Here is a 20992-nt window from a genome sequence, read left to right on the forward strand (position 1 = left end):
TGATATACTGTGCACGGGCCGCATGTTCAGATGGAGCGACTTTACTCCAGGGAGCAGATTAACATAAAGTGCTTGAGATATCACAACTCTACTACAAACATCAAGTGCGAGAGACAACATTTGTTTCAATATGTGTGGTCTATAAGGACGCAACAATTTTCGCTAAAAGCACAATGGAAACTAATTAAACAACATTCGGATCTGCAGCTCTAGAACAAGCCGAGGATATCTTCATTGGCTTTCTTTCCGCCTCCATCCAGCTGTGTCTGAGGTGGCGGCGGCTGTGAAGCCTCCATGTTCATGCTTGCGAATCCGTTCATCAAGTCATCAGAGCCAGAGTTGCCTGTAGCTGATGCGGCAGGGGCGCCACCGGACGAGCCGAAGATGCCCATGAGATCTTCCATGCCGCCGCCAATTGGCGCATCGTTGGTTGTCGGGCTAGCAACACGCATGGGTGTACCTGCAAGGCCTTCGAGACCTGATGATCCACCCATAGGCGCCTTTTGTAGACTTGCAGGTGCCGCGCCGTCGAAGTCGATGTCGAGCAGGTTTTCGGCGTGGCTTTGAACGGTGCTGCCTTGTCCTGAGACGGCGGCAGCTGCAGCTGCAGCGGCCAATGGGTTCTCGCGTGCATTTTGAGCAGCCTCTTCGATAGCGGCTTGCTGCAAAGCATTCGCTGAGGAGCGACCTTGGCCGAGGAAGGTCTGTGGCGGCTTGTGATAGACTGAGGCGAGGGTTGAAAGGTCGGGCATGAGCGAGTCGAGCAGCGGTATCGGGAGAGTGGAGATTGTCGATGTGATGGCCGGCCTTTGTGCGAGGACAATGTTCTTTGCGATTTGAGGGTCACTCGACAAGAGTCGCCAGTAGACATATGCTCTGTCGCGGATATCAGGGTTGTCACACTCTGCTGTTGCGGTCTGGAGGACCTTCTGCACCAGTCCTTGAGCTTGATCTGGTTTCTTCAAGAAGAGCTTAACCACAGCAGTCAAGATTTGTAGTTGTGTCTGAAGTTCTGTTAGCAATCATTGTGTGTACACATAACTAAGCAAAACTCACCTGAGTAAACTCTTCTGCGAAACCATCAACAAAGCCGGAAAGAATGTCGCCAGCATTGCTGATCTTCTCGGCGTACTCGCCGACGATCCAGATGAGAGCACCTCTTGCAGTAGGCTCATCCAGATCATCGATGCATTGACACAAGGTAGGGATGATGCCCTCATACCCAGGGTACTTTCTGAAGATGTCCTTGATAACAACAACAACCTCTTGTACGACGTATGCTTGCTTGGTGTTGATAAGTTCAAGCAGAACATTGACGGCCTTCTCGCAAGCGTTCTCAATTTTGATAGCGACTTGACCAATAGCCTTGATGGCTCTTCGGACAAAGTCCATGTCGACTTCCATAGCATACTCTTTCAATTCGGCCAGTAGTTGCTCCACGTTTGAGTCGTTGGCGATGCGGACCATGATCTGGAGCTTTTGGAACTTGAGGTACGGCGGATCGTTGTATTTGCAGAAGAAGACGCGCATCTCCTTGGACAAGAGGGATGGCTGTTTTTGGAGCAGGAGGTCGATGTTACGGAGAGCGACGTATTGAACTTCGGGCTGGGAAGAGACGAGTGTGACTGGAGATTTTAGGTCAGCAAATGCATTGACAAGATCTTATTCTCAGGACATACCAAGGGGAGGAGCCATCTTCTTAGCGTAGGTCCTGCCGAGCTCGGGGTTGATGTTTTGCATGTGCAGGAAGACAGCCTTGACAGCAGCCAGAACAACACTAGGGTTGGCATGCTGGAACTGAGGTACGACACGCTCGCAAATGTGCTCGGCCTCCTTCTGCTCGGTGGGCTTGTAGTCGGCCAAGGTGGACAGAATGGTGATGCGACCCCACTCGGTACATTCGTTCAGAGCGAGTAGCAGCTTCTTGAGTGTCTGGGGTGTCACAATCAAAGCGTTGGTCTCTGGGGCAGCCTCTCCAATCTCAGCCAGAGCGGTGACACAGTTGGCGACAACCATAGGGTTGGAATCACTAATCATCTCCTGCAATGTCTCCAAGAAACCGTTCTCCAGGCACATAGACGGGTTGAGGTCGAACAACTTGGCCACACACAAAGCAGCAGTCTTGCGCACATATGGACTTTCATCTCTCAGTGTCTTCCGTAACGGCTCCTCCATGTAATCGACCATCTTATCAACTCGAATACATCCCATAGTGCGGATAGCCAGTGCTCTGACTAGAGGGTTCGGATCTTCTGAGTCCTGGACGAAAGTGTTGACGGCCAGGATACAGAGGTCGGGATGACTTTTGGCGTAGTTCATAAGGTATAGGTAGACGAGCTTCTTCTGGTCCAGATCGCCCGTCGCAATGTTCTTGAGCACATCGGGGAACAGTGCTGACACATCCTTTCCTAGTGTCATGGCCATGATGGTCTTCTGGATAGACTCCTTGCGCTCATAGGCATATTGCGACACCAGACCGGCGCGAAGCTCATAGGTCTCGCCCTTGCGAGGCACCGCCAACGCACTGCGGAGTCGGTTTACCGCCATCTTGTCGTTGTATTATATTTCCCAGCTCTTGTAGGTGTGTTTGTATGTATCCAGAGGTGGCGGCAGGATGTCGTGGCTGGGATCGGTTGTATGGGTTTTGTGAGATGGAAAGGGACAAAGAAATGAAGGTTGTTGATGCTCCCCTGCTCCAGCCTAGATGCCCGCCAAAGATGTGACGTGGAGAAAGCTTTGCATAATTTTATGCATCGTCGACTCATCCATCTTCTACCGGACGTCGAGTCCTCGGTCTATCTCCTTACAGCCAACACGACTTTCACAAACATCATGGTCAGTCCTTCTGTCACTCAACTGCATGTGTATACTGAGTATGACAGCCTTCCAATCTTCCAAATCTACGCCGCCTGTTCGTCGAGGCTCGTACTGAAGCAGAGGAAAGCGCATATTCAAGAAATGCTGTAAGTAATCGATATGCCCCTGAGGACTCTTTTTGTCACTGTCGCAACGCAGATGACTTTCATGAAGATAAAACTCCCCATTGAGAGCTTGTGAAGTATTATGATGTTTTGATAGAATACATGCTTATAAGTATGCATCTAGTTCTACAACTTGGTTTTGTTCATCTCTTCGGTCGCTGCTTTCAGCATAGTCGCTCAACGATCAACTGCTCAGCGATGAGCTATTGAGAGGGTCAGGGATTTAGTACTCATTACTCGTCATCATCATCCTCGTCGCTGAAATCGACGAATCTGGCTGCCGCTGCTGCTCTGCGTTGAGGCTTTGGGGCAGTTTCAACTTCCTCGGACTCGCCATCCTCACCGCTGTCTTCCTCATTACCCCACTGCTTGTTTCCCTGCTGTACAGCTTCCAGGTCGGCTTCGAGTTCACGGCGTTCCTTTATAGCATTGGCCTTCTGCTCAGAATAGCGTCCATCCATGCCTGCATCTTTCAGCATCTCTTTCAGGTGCTTGATCTTGGCTTTGGGGGCGTCGTACTGAGCCAATATACGGGACCACTGCTTTCTGATGCCACACTTGAGCAGCCAACCTTGAAGACGCTTAATCTCGGCTTCGTCTGGAGTCTCATCCTTTGTGGCCTTTGCAGCAGCTTTGGTGGTCTTTGGCTTAGCCTTTGGCTTCGCCTTGGCCTTGCTGTCGGTGCTGGTGCTCTTCTTGCGCTGTTTCTTCGGTGGCGCTTCGTCCAGGACTACCGACATCTCGCTCTCGGATTCATCCGCAGCTTTGGTTTCATCTTTCACCTCCTCCTCTTGTGCCTCGGTCATTGATTCATCATCCGGGTGTTCTGGTCCATTGTTTCCGACTTCTTCCTCGTTCTCCGATTCAACTGTCTGCTTACTTACACGTTTTGAGACAGCTGTAGGCTTCTTTTGAGTTGACTTCGGCTTGGGTTTCTCTTCCTCGGACTCGAACTCGGAATGGTCGGACTCGGACGATGAACGTTTCTGGCGCTTAGGGGCTGTCTTTGCCTTGGTCGTGGAGGCTCGCTTTGTTGTCTTGGGCTTGGAAGCAGTTGGTTTCTTTTGTGGGGTGGGCTCGGGTGAGGGAGATTTCTGAGAGGGCTCGTTCTTGAGAAATCAGTAAATATCAAAGTGATATTCAGGCGTTGAGGCCTACGAATGCATCCTCTATAATTTCCTTGCTTTGCTCGTTCCAAACGTCATGATTCTTGAAGAAGCCGGCATCTAGGCCCAGACGTTCTTCAGCAGCGGTGCGCACTCTCTTGACAGTAATAGGATCGACTTCGGCCTTGCGTACGATATCGCGCAAGGTCTTTTCCAAGATAGCATCAGAGGGAACTGCAACGTCGGACAGTTCGGAGTCGGACGGCATAGTTGTGCGATTGTCTCAATGAGAGTCTTTGTGTGAATTGGATTGACTTCCACCAGGAATAGCGAAGCACCGTGGAAGGACGCGTCGCAAGGTATCTCACGCGTGTTGCCCCACACTGCAAGTCGAGGAAAGCACTCCGAAACCAAACGTCAAACGAGCGAACATCAGGCCCCAGGGACCCTCGGCTGCACCACTTTTCTGCTTCACTTGCCGAATACGACCGTCTTTGAATGCCTTTCGTTCTGACACCTTTCTCGCTCACAACCTGATAATGTCTCCAGTCTCCAACACTCGACTCAGGCATGAATCAACAAGCTCTTCCAAGGATTTTCTTATACAGTGTGACGTCAATTTGGTGTAACTCGCACGGCCTTTCTATCACGTTCGATTTTCCTTTGTTGGCAAGGTCGTGGAGCTTCCTCAACATTTCCAACAATTTCTATCCGACTTGTAAACAAGAATCTGAAGCCTTCTATAAGATCAATATCATATGCCTTCTGCCTATCCGTGAAGTGACACTCAGCTCCAACTACAATAAATTGCCAGCCAACAAGCTTCCAGTGTTTTGACAGGCATTTTCAGCCGCATCTCCAGTGCTCCACACAAGTTCCGAGCGGCCAAAGCAAGCTTGTAGTTCAGCCCTGCTCTTTACTCACGAATACATCACAGCTTTCCTACAAGTTCGCTCAACAATAAAAGGTACTCGTACCCTCACCTACACTACTATCGAGCCTGACTTTCCCTAATCCTGCCCAACGTCACGACCGTAAGTACCAATTGACATGTGATGCCCCTCTGATCGTCGTTGTTTGCCCGCAGCTTCCTCCAAGGTCGCTTCCACTCACCACTTTCTTCCCGAAGCCTTCCCGCATACTGACTTTCGCGACAGACAAGGCACTTCTCCACCACAACCACATAATCAATCATGGCCAGCGCTTCCGAACCTGCCAGCGATGGCAAGGGTCGCCTCCTTCTCGTCTCCAACCGTCTGCCTATTACCATCAAGCGCTCCGATGACGCTACTTACGACTTCTCCATGTCCTCCGGCGGTCTCGTCAGTGGCCTTTCAGGACTTGCAAAGACTACCAAGTTCCAATGGTACGGTTGGCCTGGTATCCAGGTCCCTCAAAACGAGATCGGTCTCGTCAAGGACAGACTGTGGAAAGAGTACGGCGCGGTACCAATCTTCATGGATGATGAGTTGGCCGACAGACATTACAACGGCTTCTCAAGTATGCGCTCTTGAACCTGTCATGCCGCATCCCCATACTGACTGCCTGACAGACTCTATCCTTTGGCCCCTCTTCCATTACCACCCCGGTGAGATCACCTTCGACGAGTCCGCATGGGACGCCTACCGCGAGGCCAACCGCCTGTTCGCAAAGGAGATCGCCAAGGACGTTCAAGATAACGATCTGATCTGGGTCCACGACTACCATCTCATGCTTCTGCCTGCCATGCTTCGCGAAGAGATTGGCGACTCGAAGCGCAACGTCAAGTTTGGCTTCTTCCTCCACACCCCCTTCCCCAGTAGCGAGATCTACAGAATCTTGCCCGTCCGTAACGAGATCCTGAACGGCGTCCTACACTGCGACTTGATCGGATTCCACACCTATGATTATGCTAGGCACTTCCTCAGCAGTTGTTCAAGAATCCTGTAAGCTCGCACACTCTCCATACAGGTCAAGATGTGTCGCTAACATTTTGTAGTCAACTTCCGACAACGCCCAACACAGTTGAGTTCCAGGGCAAGGTTGTCACTGTTGGTGCTTTCCCTATCGGTATCGATCCCGAGAAGTTCGAGGAGGGCCTCAAGAAGCCCAAGGTTGCGGAACGCATTCAGACGCTCGAGAAGAAGTTCCAAGGCGTCAAGCTGATCGTTGGTGTCGATCGTTTGGACTACATCAAGGGTGTTCCTCAGAAGCTGCATGCTCTTGAGGTCTTCCTGACAGAACACCCCGAGTGGATTGGCAAAGTCGTCCTGGTGCAAGTCGCTGTTCCTTCACGACAGGATGTCGAAGAGTACCAGAACCTCCGTGCTGTTGTGAACGAGTTGGTCGGCAGAATCAACGGCAAATTTGGTAAGTTCTTCTGACAAAACATGCATTCCACCATCTAACGAGTCATAGGCACCATCGAATTCATGCCCATCCACTTCATGCACAAGTCTGTCTCTTTTGATGAGTTGATTGCACTCTACGCTGTCAGTGATGTCTGTCTCGTTTCGTCGACCCGCGATGGCATGAACCTTGTGTCCTACGAGTACATCGCAACGCAGCAGAAGCGTCATGGATCCATGATCTTGTCCGAATTCACTGGCGCAGCTCAGAGTCTCAACGGCAGCATCATCGTCAACCCCTGGAACACGGAAGAATTGGCCGATGCCATTCACGACGCTGTCACCATGGGAGACGAGCAGAGAAGCATCAACTACCAGAAGCTTGCCAAATACGTCAACAAGTACACCAGGTAAGCCCATCGATCGTGAGTGCATGATAGATAATATGTACTAACACAATCGACAGTGCTTGGTGGGGTGAATCATTCGTCAATGAACTTACCAGAATTTCGGAGCAGGCCGAGAAGAAGATCAAGGTCAAGCAGTCGCAGTTCGGAAAGGTTGTCGAAGAGACCACACACAACAACACCTCCGCTGAGGACGAAACCCCTGGCTCTGGTGTCAACTCGGGCGTCAACTCGGGTACTTCAACTCCGAAAAGACCTGACGCAAAGAGAGCTACGACAACAATCTAGAGGGCATGAAGGTTTTAGGATGAAGTTGTCTTGACTTGACAACTATGGCATGGCTGGCGTACAAGGCGTAATGAAAGACAGCGAGCGGCTGAAGGACAATGGGTCTGTAAATTTTGCTAGCTTTCCTACTCACAACACTCTAGAAGCATGAAGAACGTAGACTGCTCTTTTTCATTTCAATCTGTGTCTCCCTTGATCATGCAACCGATAATTCTGTCTTTCTGCTATAAACTTAGTTCATGATGCGCGGAGGTGATGCGGAAAACAGGATGGTCTGTGCGCCTATTCAGACATCTCGACGAATGTAGAATTCGAGATGCAAGGCCGAGGCAATACCACACACAACCATGGCTAGCAGGACACTCAGTCTCCCCTTGAGGGCTTTCGCAGGCACTCGCCCCTCAATTCAGGCCTGGCGCAGTACCAGATGCTTCGCCACTGAAGTTGCGCCCGCCTCAACAACAGCGCCCATCCCCTCAGATTTCACAACGCCCATTACTACGCCGGTAGTCCAGGACGGCCAACCTCAGACTCTCGCCTTGGAAGAGACCGATGGCAACACATCGGGCAAGTCGCGACCAGTCGGTGTCGTCGTCAGCGCTGGAAAGATGGAGAAGACAGTCAAAGTCAGACTACCCGGTCAGAAGTGGAATAAGTACTTGAGAAAGGTATGCGCCGTCGCTATCCATGTACGTCTCGCTGCGTAAACAGAGGCTAACCCACATTCTCTGCACAGCATTTCAAGGACCACTCAGACCATCTGGTACACGACCCTAACACATCCCTCAACATTGGCGACGTTGTCGCACTTCGTCCTTTCCGCGCAGCAAAGCACGTCCACCACGTCGTCTCAGAAATCCTCGTTCCGTTCGGCACACCCATCACTCAACGGCCGCCCGTACCCAGCGAAGTCGAGAGCCAAGCAGAATATAACGCAAAGCGCAGCGACAAACTAGAGCGCCGCACTCTTCGCCGCTCCGCTGCACAAGGATCTGAAAAGGCCATCGAAAAGCTAAGGGCTCTGGAGATTGAGGCTGGTCAAGGTGTTGCTCCTGGCAAGGGCGAGAAGAATGCGAGAAAGGCTGGTCTGCTCGGCAACAAGGGGCAGAAGTTGCCGAAGGGTGTTTTGCCTGGTGGAAAGCATGCTGTGGGCAAGATCGACGAGAGAGCGAAGCACAACAAGGCGCAGGCTATGAAGAGGAATGAGAAGGCTGAGCAAAACTTGCTCCAGGCCAAGCAGGTTGCTGAGGCCAGCAGCTAAGGAGCTGTTTCTTGGATGCTTCTGAACGCTGAATGGGGCTCAGGAACTATGAGCTGGTTCAGTCGGGCATACATTGTGTATAAACAATCTAACAAAATGTACTCTATTTCCAAACTTCCAGCACTGTTTCTTGGTTTCTCTGCTTGGTCGAGCTGCTGAAATTCAGCAGAAGACACCTCGAGGAATAGCGTTTAGTTCCCCTCGGTCGTCTGCCGCACGCAGGATGCTTTCTCAATCTACTGGGTCGATTTCATATTTGGTAGCCTGTATACAGGGTCACCCCTCTGACATGACTTTCTAGCATAAAAACAGTCATAACACGGCGACATCGACGATTCAGCAACTTTTAATACATCTGGTGATATATTTATATACGTTGCATCCTGTCGACCAATATTTGCGACAGCTCAATCAGTTTTGGTGGCCCTAGAGCCACAATCATGTTTCTGTCCCACTACTTACAGACTGATTGATTCTGACGCACGCGTCGGGAATCCTCGATAGAGTTGAAAGTGGAATATCTCATTGATTAAGTTTGAGATTGAATCTTACAGCATAACTTGGAAGAAGATATTATTCTCCTTGTGTTACGCCGCTAGTTCTGTACAGCGAGAACAATAAATATAATGTCGACCATTCACATGCTTGCCAAGACATTGAACGGCGGAGGTGCGAGCGAGCTTGCAGTGCAGGGCGTCTTGCGCGTCGAGATGGATCTCGGCGTTCACGATCATTCAACTCATCACAATCATCAATCATGGCGCCCGAAAAGAATGGAAGAGTTGTCTTCATCGGCAACATCCCTTACGGTACGTCTTCTCACTCTCCTCGCCAATCACTACACGCGACAAATGCTGATTCGCGCCATAGGTGTTAGCGAGGAACAGATCATCGACACATTTGGAAGAGTCGGCTCGGTGAACAACTTCAGACTAGTACACGACAAGGAGACTGGTAGACCAAAGGGCTTCGGTTTCTTGGAGTTCGCAGACCCAGATGCCGCAGCTTCGGCGGTGCGCAACCTGAACGACCACGAAATCATGGGCCGCAAGTTGCGCGTCGACTGGTCCAACGACAACAGCGGCGGTGGCGGTGGGAACAACAACTCAAACGACAACAGCAACAACAACAACAGTATGCAATCGCATGCCAACGACAGCGCAAACCAACAACCTCCCATGCTCCCTCCTCTTCCTCCGGGCACCGACTTGCCCGCTGGCTTGACATGCCCCGACGCCATCTCAAAGACACTGAGCGCGATCCCTGCCCCTCAACTGCTCGACATCATCTCCCAAATGAAGGGTCTCGTCATGTCGGACCCAAACCAAGCAACTGAGCTCTTGCGCCAAGCTCCCCAACTCGCATATGCCATCTTCCAGGCACTTCTCCTCTTGGGCCTTGTCGACACAAGCATGCTCAGCAGCATCGTTCAGGCCTCTGCTCCTCAGAACCCACAGTTCCCTGCCGGAGCACCTGTTCCTCCTCCACCAATGCCCCAGCCTCCTCAAGCCGCCTATGCACCCACTCCTCAACCCGGCTATCCTGGATACCCTCCCCAACACTACCAGCAGCCTACACCACCCGTGCAACAGCCTGCTTTTGCGCCACCTCCTCCGCCCCAGCAGGCCGCTGCAGCCAGTCAGCAGGACCTCATCGCCCAAGTCCTTTCTATGACCATCGATCAGATCAACCAACTCGACCCTGTATCACGCCAGCAGATTATCGCCCTGCGTGCTCAGCTCGGTGCGCCGGTCGCTTGAACAGCTCGATTGGCTCCGACTTCCGAACAATATTCCGCTGGTCATGAAATTAACCATTGACGAATGTCGTTGAATCATTCTCTCTAAGATACCCAGCTACAGTGCAACTGCTAGCCCATGACACCACTTCCAGAGTGTTATTTGGTTCGCTCGACAAAAGAGCGTGCGCGCTTTGTGCGACTGACATGCGTTGCAATTGGCTCAGTCGCGGCAACCACATAGAATTTGGCCACGAGATCGTAGAGCCATCTGAAAAGGCCGCGAGGAACATGAAAACATGCTCGCCGCACTAGTGGTGATTTGCCCACATTTGATAGATACCATCAAGAACAAGACCAAGAACCAAGAGAGCTAATTAGCTTCATATACAAAGACGTATTCCTCCAATTTGCGACACTGAACGAAACACCGTATGACTCGTAATAGCATGTCCATAGACACATGGTAATGGTTCGCGCGGGCCGTTTCCACCCCAAAGCTTGATCCAGAAAATGGGGTCCCGCACAACGTTCATACCTTTGACGTCGAGCTTGTGAAAACCTCTCTTGCATGCCTCTAGACGACTTGCCTCCAGTGAGCAGGGTACACAGATGGCACCACCCTGCAACAATTCTCAAGAACAAGCTTCCGGTTGCCCTGCTTACGGGTGGGCTTGCCAAAATGCGGGAGGCTGGGAAAGTAGTCGGGCACCAAACCCAAGCAGGGAAAGGTGAGCTGCAAGATGCATGGGGAAGGCGCAAATGCGACAACCCAGCGCCTGCCACATTAGATTGACCAAACACCTTCGTCTCTCGTCGCACTCGTGTGATTTCTGCATCGAGCCTCGACTTTGCCGCTTGCTCTTTGCATGCATCACTCACGACTCACGATATCATGACTCTAGAAACATCTCAGACACGACGATAATCGAAATAATCAAGCCTTTGATTGTTTACTCGCACTTCAAACTGCTGTTGCGGTGAAGCCTCCTACCGTTTGCGAAACCGCGTACCGCTGCCTGGTGCGCACATCTCGCCGACCATGTTCAGATCACTTAGCAGCAGGAACTCGGGCTCCTCATCCAAGCGAAAGAAGTCGGATCAATCGAGTCGCCGTACCGAATCAGTGGCTTCCTCGTCGGCCCATCGCAAGCACTCTCGCAACGACGAACGCTCCAGCAAGCATGCAAGCAAGAAGTCGACCTCGACTCAGCCTCCTGTGAATGATTCCCCGAATTACTGCACCACTTCCGAACCGCTCAATCAGCTCGAACCTCTGACCTTGACCGAAGAAGCAATCAGAACTCTTAGTATGCAAGAAGATGGATGGGGAGACACATATTCTCGTGCTGGCGACCTACCGTCAGCAGACGCTCGAGCAGACAGGAAGGATTACTTCGACAGTCCGTACAATGGTGACGCTGGTCAGAAATACGGCAGGACTCTACAACATCACTCTTCAGGCGATGAGCCCTCAACGAATGAGCGTGCACTGAACCTCGAGCGCTATCCGCAAAACTCCTTTGGTGCATCTTCCCATGTACAAGACCAATTTCCTGGTCAGAATCCTGCGACATATGCGCAGCCTTCATTTGGTCCGATGTCCACACAAGGCCAGGCTGGCGAATACTACGTTGGTGATCAATCTCGACCTCGGAGCTCCTTTGCTTCCACACCTGCCAATCAATTCCCTCAGTCGAATGCAGGCGCTGCTGCTGAATACTACTCACAGTCTCCAATGCAGCCTTCTGAGGCTGTAAATCAACAGCCCCCCTCGCAGTCGTTTAATCCATCTCAGAACCCGTCCACGGGACCCGACAGACCAGCGGAGCCGTCCGTCCCTAGCAGTTCTGCGTATTCTCAACCCGCTATACCTCATGTGGCCCCTGCAAGTAATGGATCATATCCGGTTCATGCTATGAACAACCTCACAGGCCAAGTTTCTCCTAGTCAGCAATATCGGCCTGCCGAAGCTACTGGAACTGGACGTTACGAATCTCATGATGTGTATAGTCAGTCCCCTCATGCTGTTCCGTCCATGTCTGTCTTGCTCAGTCACAACAATGGCACGCCTCTAGCAGCCCAGTATCCAGGAAAAGGTAAGCAGCAGGCAGTGAACCACACGCCGCAGTATGCAGCGACCGCAGCAGGTGTAGCTGCCGGTGTATATGGTCATCATCACCACAAAATGCATCAGCACAACCACTCAGCCCCAATCGGAACCATCGGCGGTGCCACAATGTACGGTAACTCTCCCCCGCGGCCATATACTTCTGGAGGCATGGCAATGCAACATAGACACAAGGGCCCTATCAGCAAATTTGTCGATTGGTGGAAGGACCACGAAGATGTCCGTAAGATGGAGGAGTACACTGAGTACATCGGTGTTTGCAAATATTGCTTTGATCCTCGCTCCAACGCTTCGGACGCCCCAAGAAAGCACAATCGTGGGAGTAGACGCTCATCGGATTCTTTACGAAGACGATCCGGTGATTCACTGCATCGCTCCTACACCAATGGATCCAGGAACAGCAGAGTTGACAAGGATGCAAGATATCATTCATCAGATAGCGAGCGTCGCAGCACAAAGAGTAGCTGGCTAGGTGCCGGTATTGCTGCTTACGGAATCTCAAAAGTCGGCAAATCGCTGTGGCAGAATTCGCGTGACTTTGACGATACATACAGTGTCAAGTCTGGAAGGATGGATGGAGCCTCCAGGACTGCTAGTCATAGAAATGGACAGGGAAACCGCGCTTCTAGCCACGAGAGACGTACAACCGACTACAGAAGCGTGAACGGCAGTGCTAGCGCTCGCTTCGAGACCGACCATCGAATCTCTGGAAGACGATCGGATCATTCTGGATCAGAGTCAAGATGTAGCAGAGACGATCGGTCAAAAGCTACGAAGTCTGGCCGCATGGCTGCAGAGGGTCCACCGTCTGAAGAACGGATCCATGTGCGTCACCCGAGTCCAGGTTCTCGCCATACATCTCAACCAAGATCTCCTCGAGGCTACAAGAGCAGATCAAGGAGCCAGAGCCCGTCCCTAGGTCAAGTTCTTGGATTGACGAGCTCCCAGAAACGTACATCAGCAAAAACCTCACGCTCATCTTCACCCCAGCAACAGGGTATGTTTACTGGCCTCTTTTCGAAACAGCCCGTCACAACACGGCCGAAAAAGAGCAAGAGGAAAGGGTTCTTCAACTTTGCCAACTCCTCCTCATCGTCCGCCAATTCGGAGTTGGCTTTCGGCAGTCGTACGATGAAGAACGGCCAACCGTCTAAGACAGCCGCAAGGAAGAGCTCTGATGAGCATCTGAAGGCCACTTTGCTAGGAATCGGTGCTACCGCAGCCGCATTGAGCGCCATGCAACGAAGTAGACCAGGGAGCAAAAGATCGGAGTTGAAAGATGTCAGAAACAGGAGCTCTCGTTACGACACGAAGCGAAGCAAACATGCTGCGAGTGAGGAAGAGGGCTGGGAATCTGCGACCGAAGACGAGAGCGACAGTGCTTCATCAGGCCTTGCGTTTGGAGACTACGACATCAAAGGCAAAGCACCCAGACGTCAACCTAGCTCGGAATCTATTACTCCGCAAAGTTCGGGCACTGATAAATGGAGCTGGCGCTGGCGTAGGAAATCAGAAAAGAAGGGTAGTACTGACGACATGCCGCACCTTCATCGCGATGACAGCTATGTGAGCAGAGACTCGAATGTCACTACGTCCCAGCCATTGCAATATGTACACCCGGCACCGATGTCTAGCCCAATGCATTCTGACGCACACGGTCCATCATCGATGCCCGGAGCTTTCCCCGAGCAAGCATACACGACTGAGGCCATGCCTATTCAGCAGCCGCAGCCGATCATGGCTCTTCGACCCAGCATTTTTGATACTCAGAATTCACCCTACCACGCTCACCCTGACCAATCAAGCCCTCGTACATCTGCGCGTCCGCCCATACCGACCGAATTGAGGCGCACTCAATCAAGTCCTATCTCGAACCATACCACACGCAATGCCGCGATAATAGGACTAGCGGGTGCGGTTACAGCTGGAATACTCTCGAACAACAAGAGTAGAGATAGAGATGATAGCCCTAGCAATGTGCGCTTCGAGCTTACCGAGAAGCAAGCTAAGAAGGAGGAACGCCAACAACGCAATGAAGATGCTAAGGATAGCAAAGAGCGAGCCAGGCAAGAAGCGCGGGAGAGCAAAGAGCGTGCTCGAGCCGATCGTGAAAGAGCAATGCAAGAGGAATCGAAACGACTCGCTGACGAGATAGCAAGACGTCAAGCTGAAGAATCCGAGCGTCATAAAATTCTTGCAGAGCAAGCCGAAAAGCAGCAAACCCAGATGCGAGAAGCGGCCGCTGCTGAAGCTCGGGAGCGGGAAGCCGATCGACAGCGAGAAGAAGAGATCAAGAGGTTCATGCAGAATGCACTTGCCGAACAAGCTCGTGAAGCCGAGAAGCAGAGAGTGCTCGAAGCTTGGCAAGCTCAGCAGACGGCAGGTGCGAGACAAGACTCAGCTCAGAAGCCATGGGGAGGACCTTCCACTGCTCCGAGACCATCTGTTGTCGACACACAACACGATCATGATGATCATCGTCCAGATACCAGAAGCAATCCTGCCGTCCCTTATGCGACTCGCTCCTATGAGCCCTCAAATGAGCACAGCGGCCAGCCTCTCATGGATGACGATCTCATCGATCCGGACTTCTTTACCCGTAGGCGCAGCCATAGCGACTTGGCTCGTCATGATGAACTGGCTCGAAAGGCCGCTGCTAAAGTCGTGGCTGATCTTGAGGATAGATACAGAGAGCCTACCCCATCTCAAGCCGAATTCTTTGCTCCCAAAGAGCTCTTCGAACCGTCCAAAGGCAAGACTAAAGTTCATGGACCCGTCGACGACACTGACTATCAAGTCTACCATATGCCAGAGGTCCAGCTTGCATCGATGCCGAATGAACCGCCGCCTCCTTATCAGGCACCATATCAGTACTCCAACCTACGCGATGAGAAACGCATGACACCATGGGACGTTCCCAAGCTCAACGTGATTGCACCAACCCCACCTACAAGCTATGCAGGATCAGCTAGAGATGACAAGTCACCCGTCAGTGCCTCGAGAAGAGCCGTCCGCGAAGACAGTCAAGAATCCGATGTCGAATTTGAACCGCAGAAGTCTAGCAAAGTCAGCTGGGGAGAAGACCAGACTCGCTTCTATGAGATTACGACTCCTGAGTCTTCCCAAGAATATGTTGTCTTGCCTGATGAAGTACCTCACGGAATCTCAGGCTTGCGCACCGAATATGTTCACACCGCGCCCTCTCAGGAAGAGCCTGATCGCAACTGGCGCGTAACAAGCGATCAGACTCTCGACCACGACCGACCAGATGAGTTAATTGAGGAGATACCACGCGAAGCACCATCCACAGTCTCGGACCAATTCTACCGACAACCATTTGTAGAGAGTGTATCCGATATCGCTTTTACCCTGGACTCCCCAGGAACGGAAGGTGCACCTCCTGTGCAAGGCTTCGTCGAAGGAGAAGTCAACAATTCGAGTGAGTCTGATGAACACATGCCTCATGTTCCTGGCGGATTCGACGATCCCGAATCAGATACTGTATATACGCTTCACAAGCACGAGCGAGCATCTTCTCCGCAGCAAAACGCAAACTCGTTCAACCATGACGCACAACAGGCAGAGTCAGAAGTGACGCAGGATAGACAACTCCCTGAGGGACTTGAGCGCTCGCAATCCGTCGAACAAGATCAAGATGACTATTTCATGACCAAGAAAGAGAGGCGAAAGCGAGACAAGGCGGCTAAGAAGGCGGCTCTCGAGAACGACCGTGGGTCGTCTTTCGACGATCACATCGAACGATCGACTATGCCTCAGCCCACAGTTAGTGAGAGAGCACGTAGAAGTTCGCGAGATGAGAATAACGATAACTATGAAGCGTTCAGTCCTATGTCAAAAGACGAGCCGAGATACGTTGACAACGATACCCATCGCTCATCGAGCCATGTTGAGGCTGCGGCAATAGCTGGTGCAGCTGCAGCTATTGGAACTCTCATTCACAAGGACAGATCTCGATCTCCGACTCGAAGAAAGAGCGAACCAGAATACTTCGATCGACAACGCCCACAATCAGCGCATTCTGAGCCTCGCGACACCATCTCACAGTCTACTCCTACATCGCCTGTGTATGAGCGCCGGCCATCTCTACCTAGCCATGCTTTTGACGACCTGGACATGCTTCCAGGCAGCAAGAGGCCTAAGAAGTCGAAGCGAAACAGTCTGCTCAACTATCCTGCTGTCGGATCTCCACTTCGTTCAGCGATGACATGGGATGAGTACATTGAACCTATCAGCGTCACACAAAACAACGAGCCTACGGGATCGCGATCATATGAGCCTCGAGGTGACGCCGGACCACCCGACGAGGACAAGACAGTAGAAACTGGGAAGGATCTACCATCCCCCGAATCTGAACGAGATGCCACATCTGTAGTGTCGGCCCCTGTCGGCGAGGAAGATGGGAGCAGAAGACGCAAAACTCGAAAGTCGCATCGCGAACGTGAGGGGTCTACCTCACCTCGAAGAAGCTCATCAGTGGCAGCATCCGAGCCTTACGAAAGCTCCCGTAAGCACAAACACCGATCTCGACGTGATGGCGAAGATGTCGATGATCGATCTTCTGTAATCTCTGCTCGCTCTCGTAGTTCTCACAGCTCCAGGAAGGATGATGATGACAGTAAGAGCAAGAAGAAGGGCGGAATACTGAGTTTGTTCCGTCGCAAGACTTCTGATGACATGATCAGCGAAGAGAAGAAGCGTCTTAGCGATGATGCAGAACGCTCTAAGCATCACCATAGACGACGCAGCTCTGAACAGCCAATCGACGACTACGAAGAGCGTAGGAGTTCGACCTCAAGATCTCGTTCCCATGTCGATCATGACGCATCGTCAAGGCATTCGAGCAGCTCCAGACATCATCGCAGACATCATCGCGACCAAAGTGTAGACGATGATGCTAGCTCTCAGATTTCAGAATCTAAGCGTCGTCACAAGCATCACAGCAGAGACAACAGTCGATCTCCGGAAAAGGAATTCGATGATACCCGATCTGCGACTTCGGAGTCAAGACGCAAACACAGACATCGACACCGGGACGACGATTCAGAGCACAAAAGGTCGATTTCTCGAGAAAGCAAATCAGTTCGTGATCAAGACCAGTCTTTTTTAGTGGAGCGGGTAGAGGATGAGGAGTCCATGCCTCTACCCGAGGACGATCTTCTGTCATCGTCACAGACTCCAGAGACAGTCGAACAACCACAGATATCTGCACTCCTGCCAGAGGATAATAAACAAGACTCGTCGGTATCTGCCAAGCCTCCAGTATTGCAGACATCTTCTGCTGAATTGGAGGGCCAATCAAATGTCAAGGAGCACGAGGAAGTAGATGTTGCTGCACCCGAGGTCGTCGAAGCCACATCGAGCACGTCGCCTACGGAGGGTTTATCTCCTACCTCTGAGCACATGACTACAGCAAGACCAATCGTGCCCTTGCGGATCAGCTCCTCGACTGCGGTTCCTTTCAGGTTTCGGCGTCCACCGACATCTCCCAGCCTTCCACGAGAACGTTCGGTCAGCTTCAGCTCTCCTATAGCACCATCTCCCTCATCACCGATCACGCCGAAGGCGAAAAGACCGCTGTCTACCGAATTCATGCACTCAACCGAATTCAGGCCATTGTATCTCCTCGAGCGAACACGCAAACCTCAAGATCATGAAGTGGAGCAGAACTGGCCGAGTCTACCTCCCAGTCGAAGCACTAGCTCATCTAGCTTGCAGAGCAGCGAGGACTGGCAGTCCGCCGCTGAAGATTTTGATCCTAGTGAGCAGTATAACTCGAGCCCGCCGACCTTCGATCAAGTTCATCATGAAGAACTCGAAGACGTTCTTGGATCTACGCAGACTACGCCGAAAGCAACAGAGTTCCCAAAGGACGTTTTCGAGTCCCGTCATCATCCTCACGCGCAACCAGAATACTACTCATGGAGTGATATGGAGCACGAAGAGCATCTGCGCCAAGAAGCAGAGAAGGGGCTTGTTGAGGAACCAAGAGACGAACTCGCTGTTACTGCCGAAGGCGTCGTTGAAAGTGCCTCTGCTGAGACTTTGCGTAAACATAATGCGGAAGTAGAACCCTTCGTGAATCAAGATCCAATGGCCAGTGATGTCTGGGGCGACTTGAGCGACGCTGAAGACCCGGACACGACTCTTGACAAGGAGATTACAGAACAGATCCTGGAGCCCAATCCACCAGAAGTTGACTTGAGTCGCACTTCCTCCGGCAAGAAGCGCAAGGACAAGAAGCCTACCAAACTGGGCACAGCGTCTATCTCAGATGACCCAGACCCTGTCCGTGAAACGCCAGCAGAGCTTGCACGAAGGCGCGAAAAAGATGCACAGGATGCTGTTGATACATGGTTCAAGCCAGCCGAAGAGTCGAGCCAGGTAAAACCCATCGACGCCAGTCAAGTACCTCTGCCAGGATCATCGACCCCCTTTGAGGACAAGGTGCCAGATATTGAGCGACCGACGATCCCTGTCCAAGAAGCTGAATCCTCGAGGCAAGAGAGCGAGTCTATGTCCCCACTGTTGACACGCAAGAAGTCGAAGAAAGGCAAGAAGAAGCAGAAATCTGTGGTCTCGGATGAGCCAGTCACAGAGTTTGCACCAGTCGAAGATGTTCCCGAGGCCCAGACATACCCAGAAGCCATGCCCCAGGATGACCAATATCCAGGCAGTGAAGCACGAAATGAAGCTGCAGATCTCGAGCCGACTATATCTCATGGACAAGAGCCCAGGATTCATGTTTTGGAGAAGATCAATACAACCAACATTGCTACTGGATCAACGGAGTCCACGAGCCTCGGGCAATTGGATGAGGAGACACCAGCAGAAGAGTCAAGTTACACAATGTCCAAGGCAGAGCGGAAGAAGAACAAAAAGAAGGCGAAGAAGGCCGCACTCTCGATCGCAGTACCTGTTGTTGCTGCAGCTATGGTGCTTGCTTCTGAAGATCGAGAAGCCGAGGAGGCCGAGAAACCATCATCCGTCAATTTCAATCTTCAGTTCCGCGAGAAAAAAGAGAACGAGCAGCCCCTAGTACAGTCTGTCGAAGATCAAACCACGAATGAGCCCATCGAGCAGTCCATTCACGAAGACAATACGCCTGCTAAAGCACCTCGAGATCCTAGCGCTCAAAACGAGTACGAGATAGCGTCAGAGCCCATCACAGCGGCCCAGCAAGAGATACCCGCAGAGCCAGCTTCTGAAGGTCAGGTCGAGACCCAAACACCTCAACACACTATCGATGCTCCTCACGGACCTCCTGATTCCAAATTAGAGACTCTGCCTAAAGACATAGCACTTTCTTGTGACACAGATAATGACTTAGAGGAACCTGTACTCTCCGAACTCATCTCGGACGCCGTCGCCGATATGGTTTCCACCACTGAGCCGAATGCAGAGCAAGATCAGCAACGGCCAGTCTCTCAAGCAGAGCCACAGGAAGTGACTGCGAGTGAACAAATGGCCGCAGCACGGGAACCGACTACGAACAAGAGATCCTCTTGGTTCTCTTGGTTTCCAGGCAGCAAATCACAAGAAGTTGAGAATCTCAAAGATGAGCCAACGTCATCTGAGGGACGTCTGGATAACTCTACTGCTCTCCCTCAAGACACATTTGAGCGTCTGCTCGAGCAGCCTGTGCAGCACCCCGAATCAAATGAAGTTCCTGTCTCCGCTAGCGGTCTAAATGAAGACCTGCCAAGACTAACTCAAGAGGTGGCCAGCGATCTCGAGACTGATATGCCAAAGGTTGTGGACAAAATTCTCGCATCTGAGAGCAAAGAGGTTGTTGCGTCGACGACAGAGCCACGAATTGACGAAACTCTCCCGTCGCGGCCTGAAGCGTCGACCGAAAAGCCGACTGAAACAACTGAAGATTTTGAGACGGTCAAATCTGCCGTTTCCGACATCGCGCCTCTAGATCAAACAGGCTTTGGAGTTCTCGGGTCCATTCCGGCAGAAGAAGAGCATATCTTGTCTTCTCTGAAGCTCAGCGCGACAGAGACCCCTGCTACTGTGCTTGAGCCCACCGAAGTGATTCCAGCCCTGACCCAAGAAGGAAGCTTTGTAGCTTCAGAAAGTCACGAGCCTACACCCGTTGAGGACTCGTGGTCAGTGCCGTCGAAGAAGGGCAAGAAAGGCAAAAAGGGGAAGAAGGCGAAAACGGAAGCAGCATTCTTCGAGTCAGCAGCTCCTTCTCTTCTCGACGAAAATCAGTCTTTGGATGCTGAAGTTCCTCGAGCTGATTATGCTCAACACGGAGGGAGTCACAAGGTAACCGCAGCCGAGGAATCAGAGCCCGAAACTGTCGGCATACAACATGTTCCCGACCTTGAATCGAGAGAGGCAGTGGACGCTCCCTCTGAGGATATCAGCATGAATACAGTTGAGGTGGAAGAATTGCCATATTTCTCAAACATCGACGAAGCAAAGTACGAACAGGCTTCGACCACTCCTGGGACAGAGATTGAAGCAGACATAGCGCCACCTCCAGACGACGTATTTGCCACGGAGGTTCGTGCTTCGGAAATAGAACCAATTGCGGAAGCAAAAGTGGCTCAAGATGAGCCTGAACTAGTCGCTGAACCAATCGCTGAGCCTTCATCCGCTATAGCCGAAGATGAATGGGCAGTGCCCATGTCCAAGAAGAAGAAAAATAAGGGCAGGAAAGGCAAGCAATCTGTGACGAAGTTCATGGAACCCGCCGAAGATACACTGAGCACACAAAGTCC

The 20992-nt window shown here is 51.8% G+C and overlaps 6 protein-coding genes across 6 annotated transcripts; 4 read left to right on the forward strand and 2 right to left on the reverse strand.

Moving 5' to 3' along the window:
- Positions 1–106: 106 nt before the first annotated feature.
- M438DRAFT_402032 (AP-1 complex subunit beta-1) lies at positions 107–2659 on the reverse strand. The gene is made up of 3 exons (XM_029909575.1): positions 1680–2659; positions 1057–1625; positions 107–1004 (listed from the first exon to the last, which is right to left on the reverse strand). Exons 1-3 carry the CDS (start codon positions 2545–2547, stop codon positions 210–212), a joined length of 2232 nt encoding a protein of 743 aa, XP_029766225.1. The 5' UTR covers positions 2548–2659; the 3' UTR covers positions 107–209.
- A 220-nt stretch (positions 2660–2879) lies between these two features.
- Positions 2880–3183, forward strand: M438DRAFT_263183 (uncharacterized protein; the record flags this gene model as incomplete). Its single annotated transcript, XM_029899868.1, has 2 exons — positions 2880–2963; positions 3106–3183. Coding segments are annotated over 2 exons (162 nt in total), but the record flags the coding sequence as incomplete, so codon positions are not given.
- On the reverse strand, positions 3039–4403 carry M438DRAFT_341744 (uncharacterized protein). Its single transcript, XM_029904575.1, has 3 exons — positions 4140–4403; positions 3501–4090; positions 3039–3444 (listed from the first exon to the last, which is right to left on the reverse strand). The coding sequence occupies exons 1-3, from the start codon at positions 4353–4355 to the stop codon at positions 3423–3425; spliced, it is 828 nt and encodes a 275-aa protein (XP_029766227.1). The 5' UTR covers positions 4356–4403; the 3' UTR covers positions 3039–3422.
- A 419-nt stretch (positions 4404–4822) lies between these two features.
- M438DRAFT_341745 (glycosyl transferase) lies at positions 4823–7289 on the forward strand. The gene is made up of 6 exons (XM_029904576.1): positions 4823–5121; positions 5245–5587; positions 5640–6012; positions 6066–6436; positions 6485–6824; positions 6881–7289. Exons 2-6 carry the CDS (start codon positions 5281–5283, stop codon positions 7107–7109), a joined length of 1620 nt encoding a protein of 539 aa, XP_029766228.1. The 5' UTR covers positions 4823–5121; positions 5245–5280; the 3' UTR covers positions 7110–7289.
- Positions 7290–7436: 147 nt separating this feature from the next.
- On the forward strand, positions 7437–8611 carry M438DRAFT_361456 (nucleic acid-binding protein). Its single transcript, XM_029907509.1, has 2 exons — positions 7437–7777; positions 7846–8611. The coding sequence occupies exons 1-2, from the start codon at positions 7457–7459 to the stop codon at positions 8368–8370; spliced, it is 846 nt and encodes a 281-aa protein (XP_029766229.1). The 5' UTR covers positions 7437–7456; the 3' UTR covers positions 8371–8611.
- A 486-nt stretch (positions 8612–9097) lies between these two features.
- M438DRAFT_287968 (uncharacterized protein) lies at positions 9098–10537 on the forward strand. The gene is made up of 2 exons (XM_029901644.1): positions 9098–9179; positions 9241–10537. Exons 1-2 carry the CDS (start codon positions 9128–9130, stop codon positions 10128–10130), a joined length of 942 nt encoding a protein of 313 aa, XP_029766230.1. The 5' UTR covers positions 9098–9127; the 3' UTR covers positions 10131–10537.
- Positions 10538–20992: the final 10455 nt, after the last annotated feature.

The sequence above is a fragment of the Aureobasidium pullulans genome, assembly GCF_000721785.1.
Source record: "Aureobasidium pullulans EXF-150 unplaced genomic scaffold scaffold_1, whole genome shotgun sequence".
Taxonomy (NCBI): Eukaryota; Fungi; Ascomycota; class Dothideomycetes; order Dothideales; family Saccotheciaceae; genus Aureobasidium; species Aureobasidium pullulans.

Coding starts and splice junctions, on each gene's coding strand:
- M438DRAFT_341745 (XM_029904576.1), top strand. CDS start 5,281: ATGGCCAGCGCTTCCGAACCTGCCAGCGATGGCAAGGGTCGCCTCCTT. Junction 5,588..5,639: donor ACATTACAACGGCTTCTCAA/GTATGCGCTCTT, acceptor ACTGCCTGACAG/ACTCTATCCTTTGGCCCCTC. Junction 6,013..6,065: donor AGCAGTTGTTCAAGAATCCT/GTAAGCTCGCAC, acceptor AACATTTTGTAG/TCAACTTCCGACAACGCCCA.
- M438DRAFT_361456 (XM_029907509.1), top strand. CDS start 7,457: ATGGCTAGCAGGACACTCAGTCTCCCCTTGAGGGCTTTCGCAGGCACT. Junction 7,778..7,845: donor GGAATAAGTACTTGAGAAAG/GTATGCGCCGTC, acceptor TTCTCTGCACAG/CATTTCAAGGACCACTCAGA.
- M438DRAFT_341744 (XM_029904575.1), bottom strand. CDS start 4,355: ATGCCGTCCGACTCCGAACTGTCCGACGTTGCAGTTCCCTCTGATGCT. Junction 4,091..4,139: donor AAATTATAGAGGATGCATTC/GTAGGCCTCAAC, acceptor TGATTTCTCAAG/AACGAGCCCTCTCAGAAATC. Junction 3,445..3,500: donor TGGTCCCGTATATTGGCTCA/GTACGACGCCCC, acceptor TGAAAGATGCAG/GCATGGATGGACGCTATTCT.
- M438DRAFT_402032 (XM_029909575.1), bottom strand. CDS start 2,547: ATGGCGGTAAACCGACTCCGCAGTGCGTTGGCGGTGCCTCGCAAGGGC. Junction 1,626..1,679: donor GAAGATGGCTCCTCCCCTTG/GTATGTCCTGAG, acceptor TAAAATCTCCAG/TCACACTCGTCTCTTCCCAG. Junction 1,005..1,056: donor TCGCAGAAGAGTTTACTCAG/GTGAGTTTTGCT, acceptor ACAGAACTTCAG/ACACAACTACAAATCTTGAC.
- M438DRAFT_287968 (XM_029901644.1), top strand. CDS start 9,128: ATGGCGCCCGAAAAGAATGGAAGAGTTGTCTTCATCGGCAACATCCCT. Junction 9,180..9,240: donor CATCGGCAACATCCCTTACG/GTACGTCTTCTC, acceptor TTCGCGCCATAG/GTGTTAGCGAGGAACAGATC.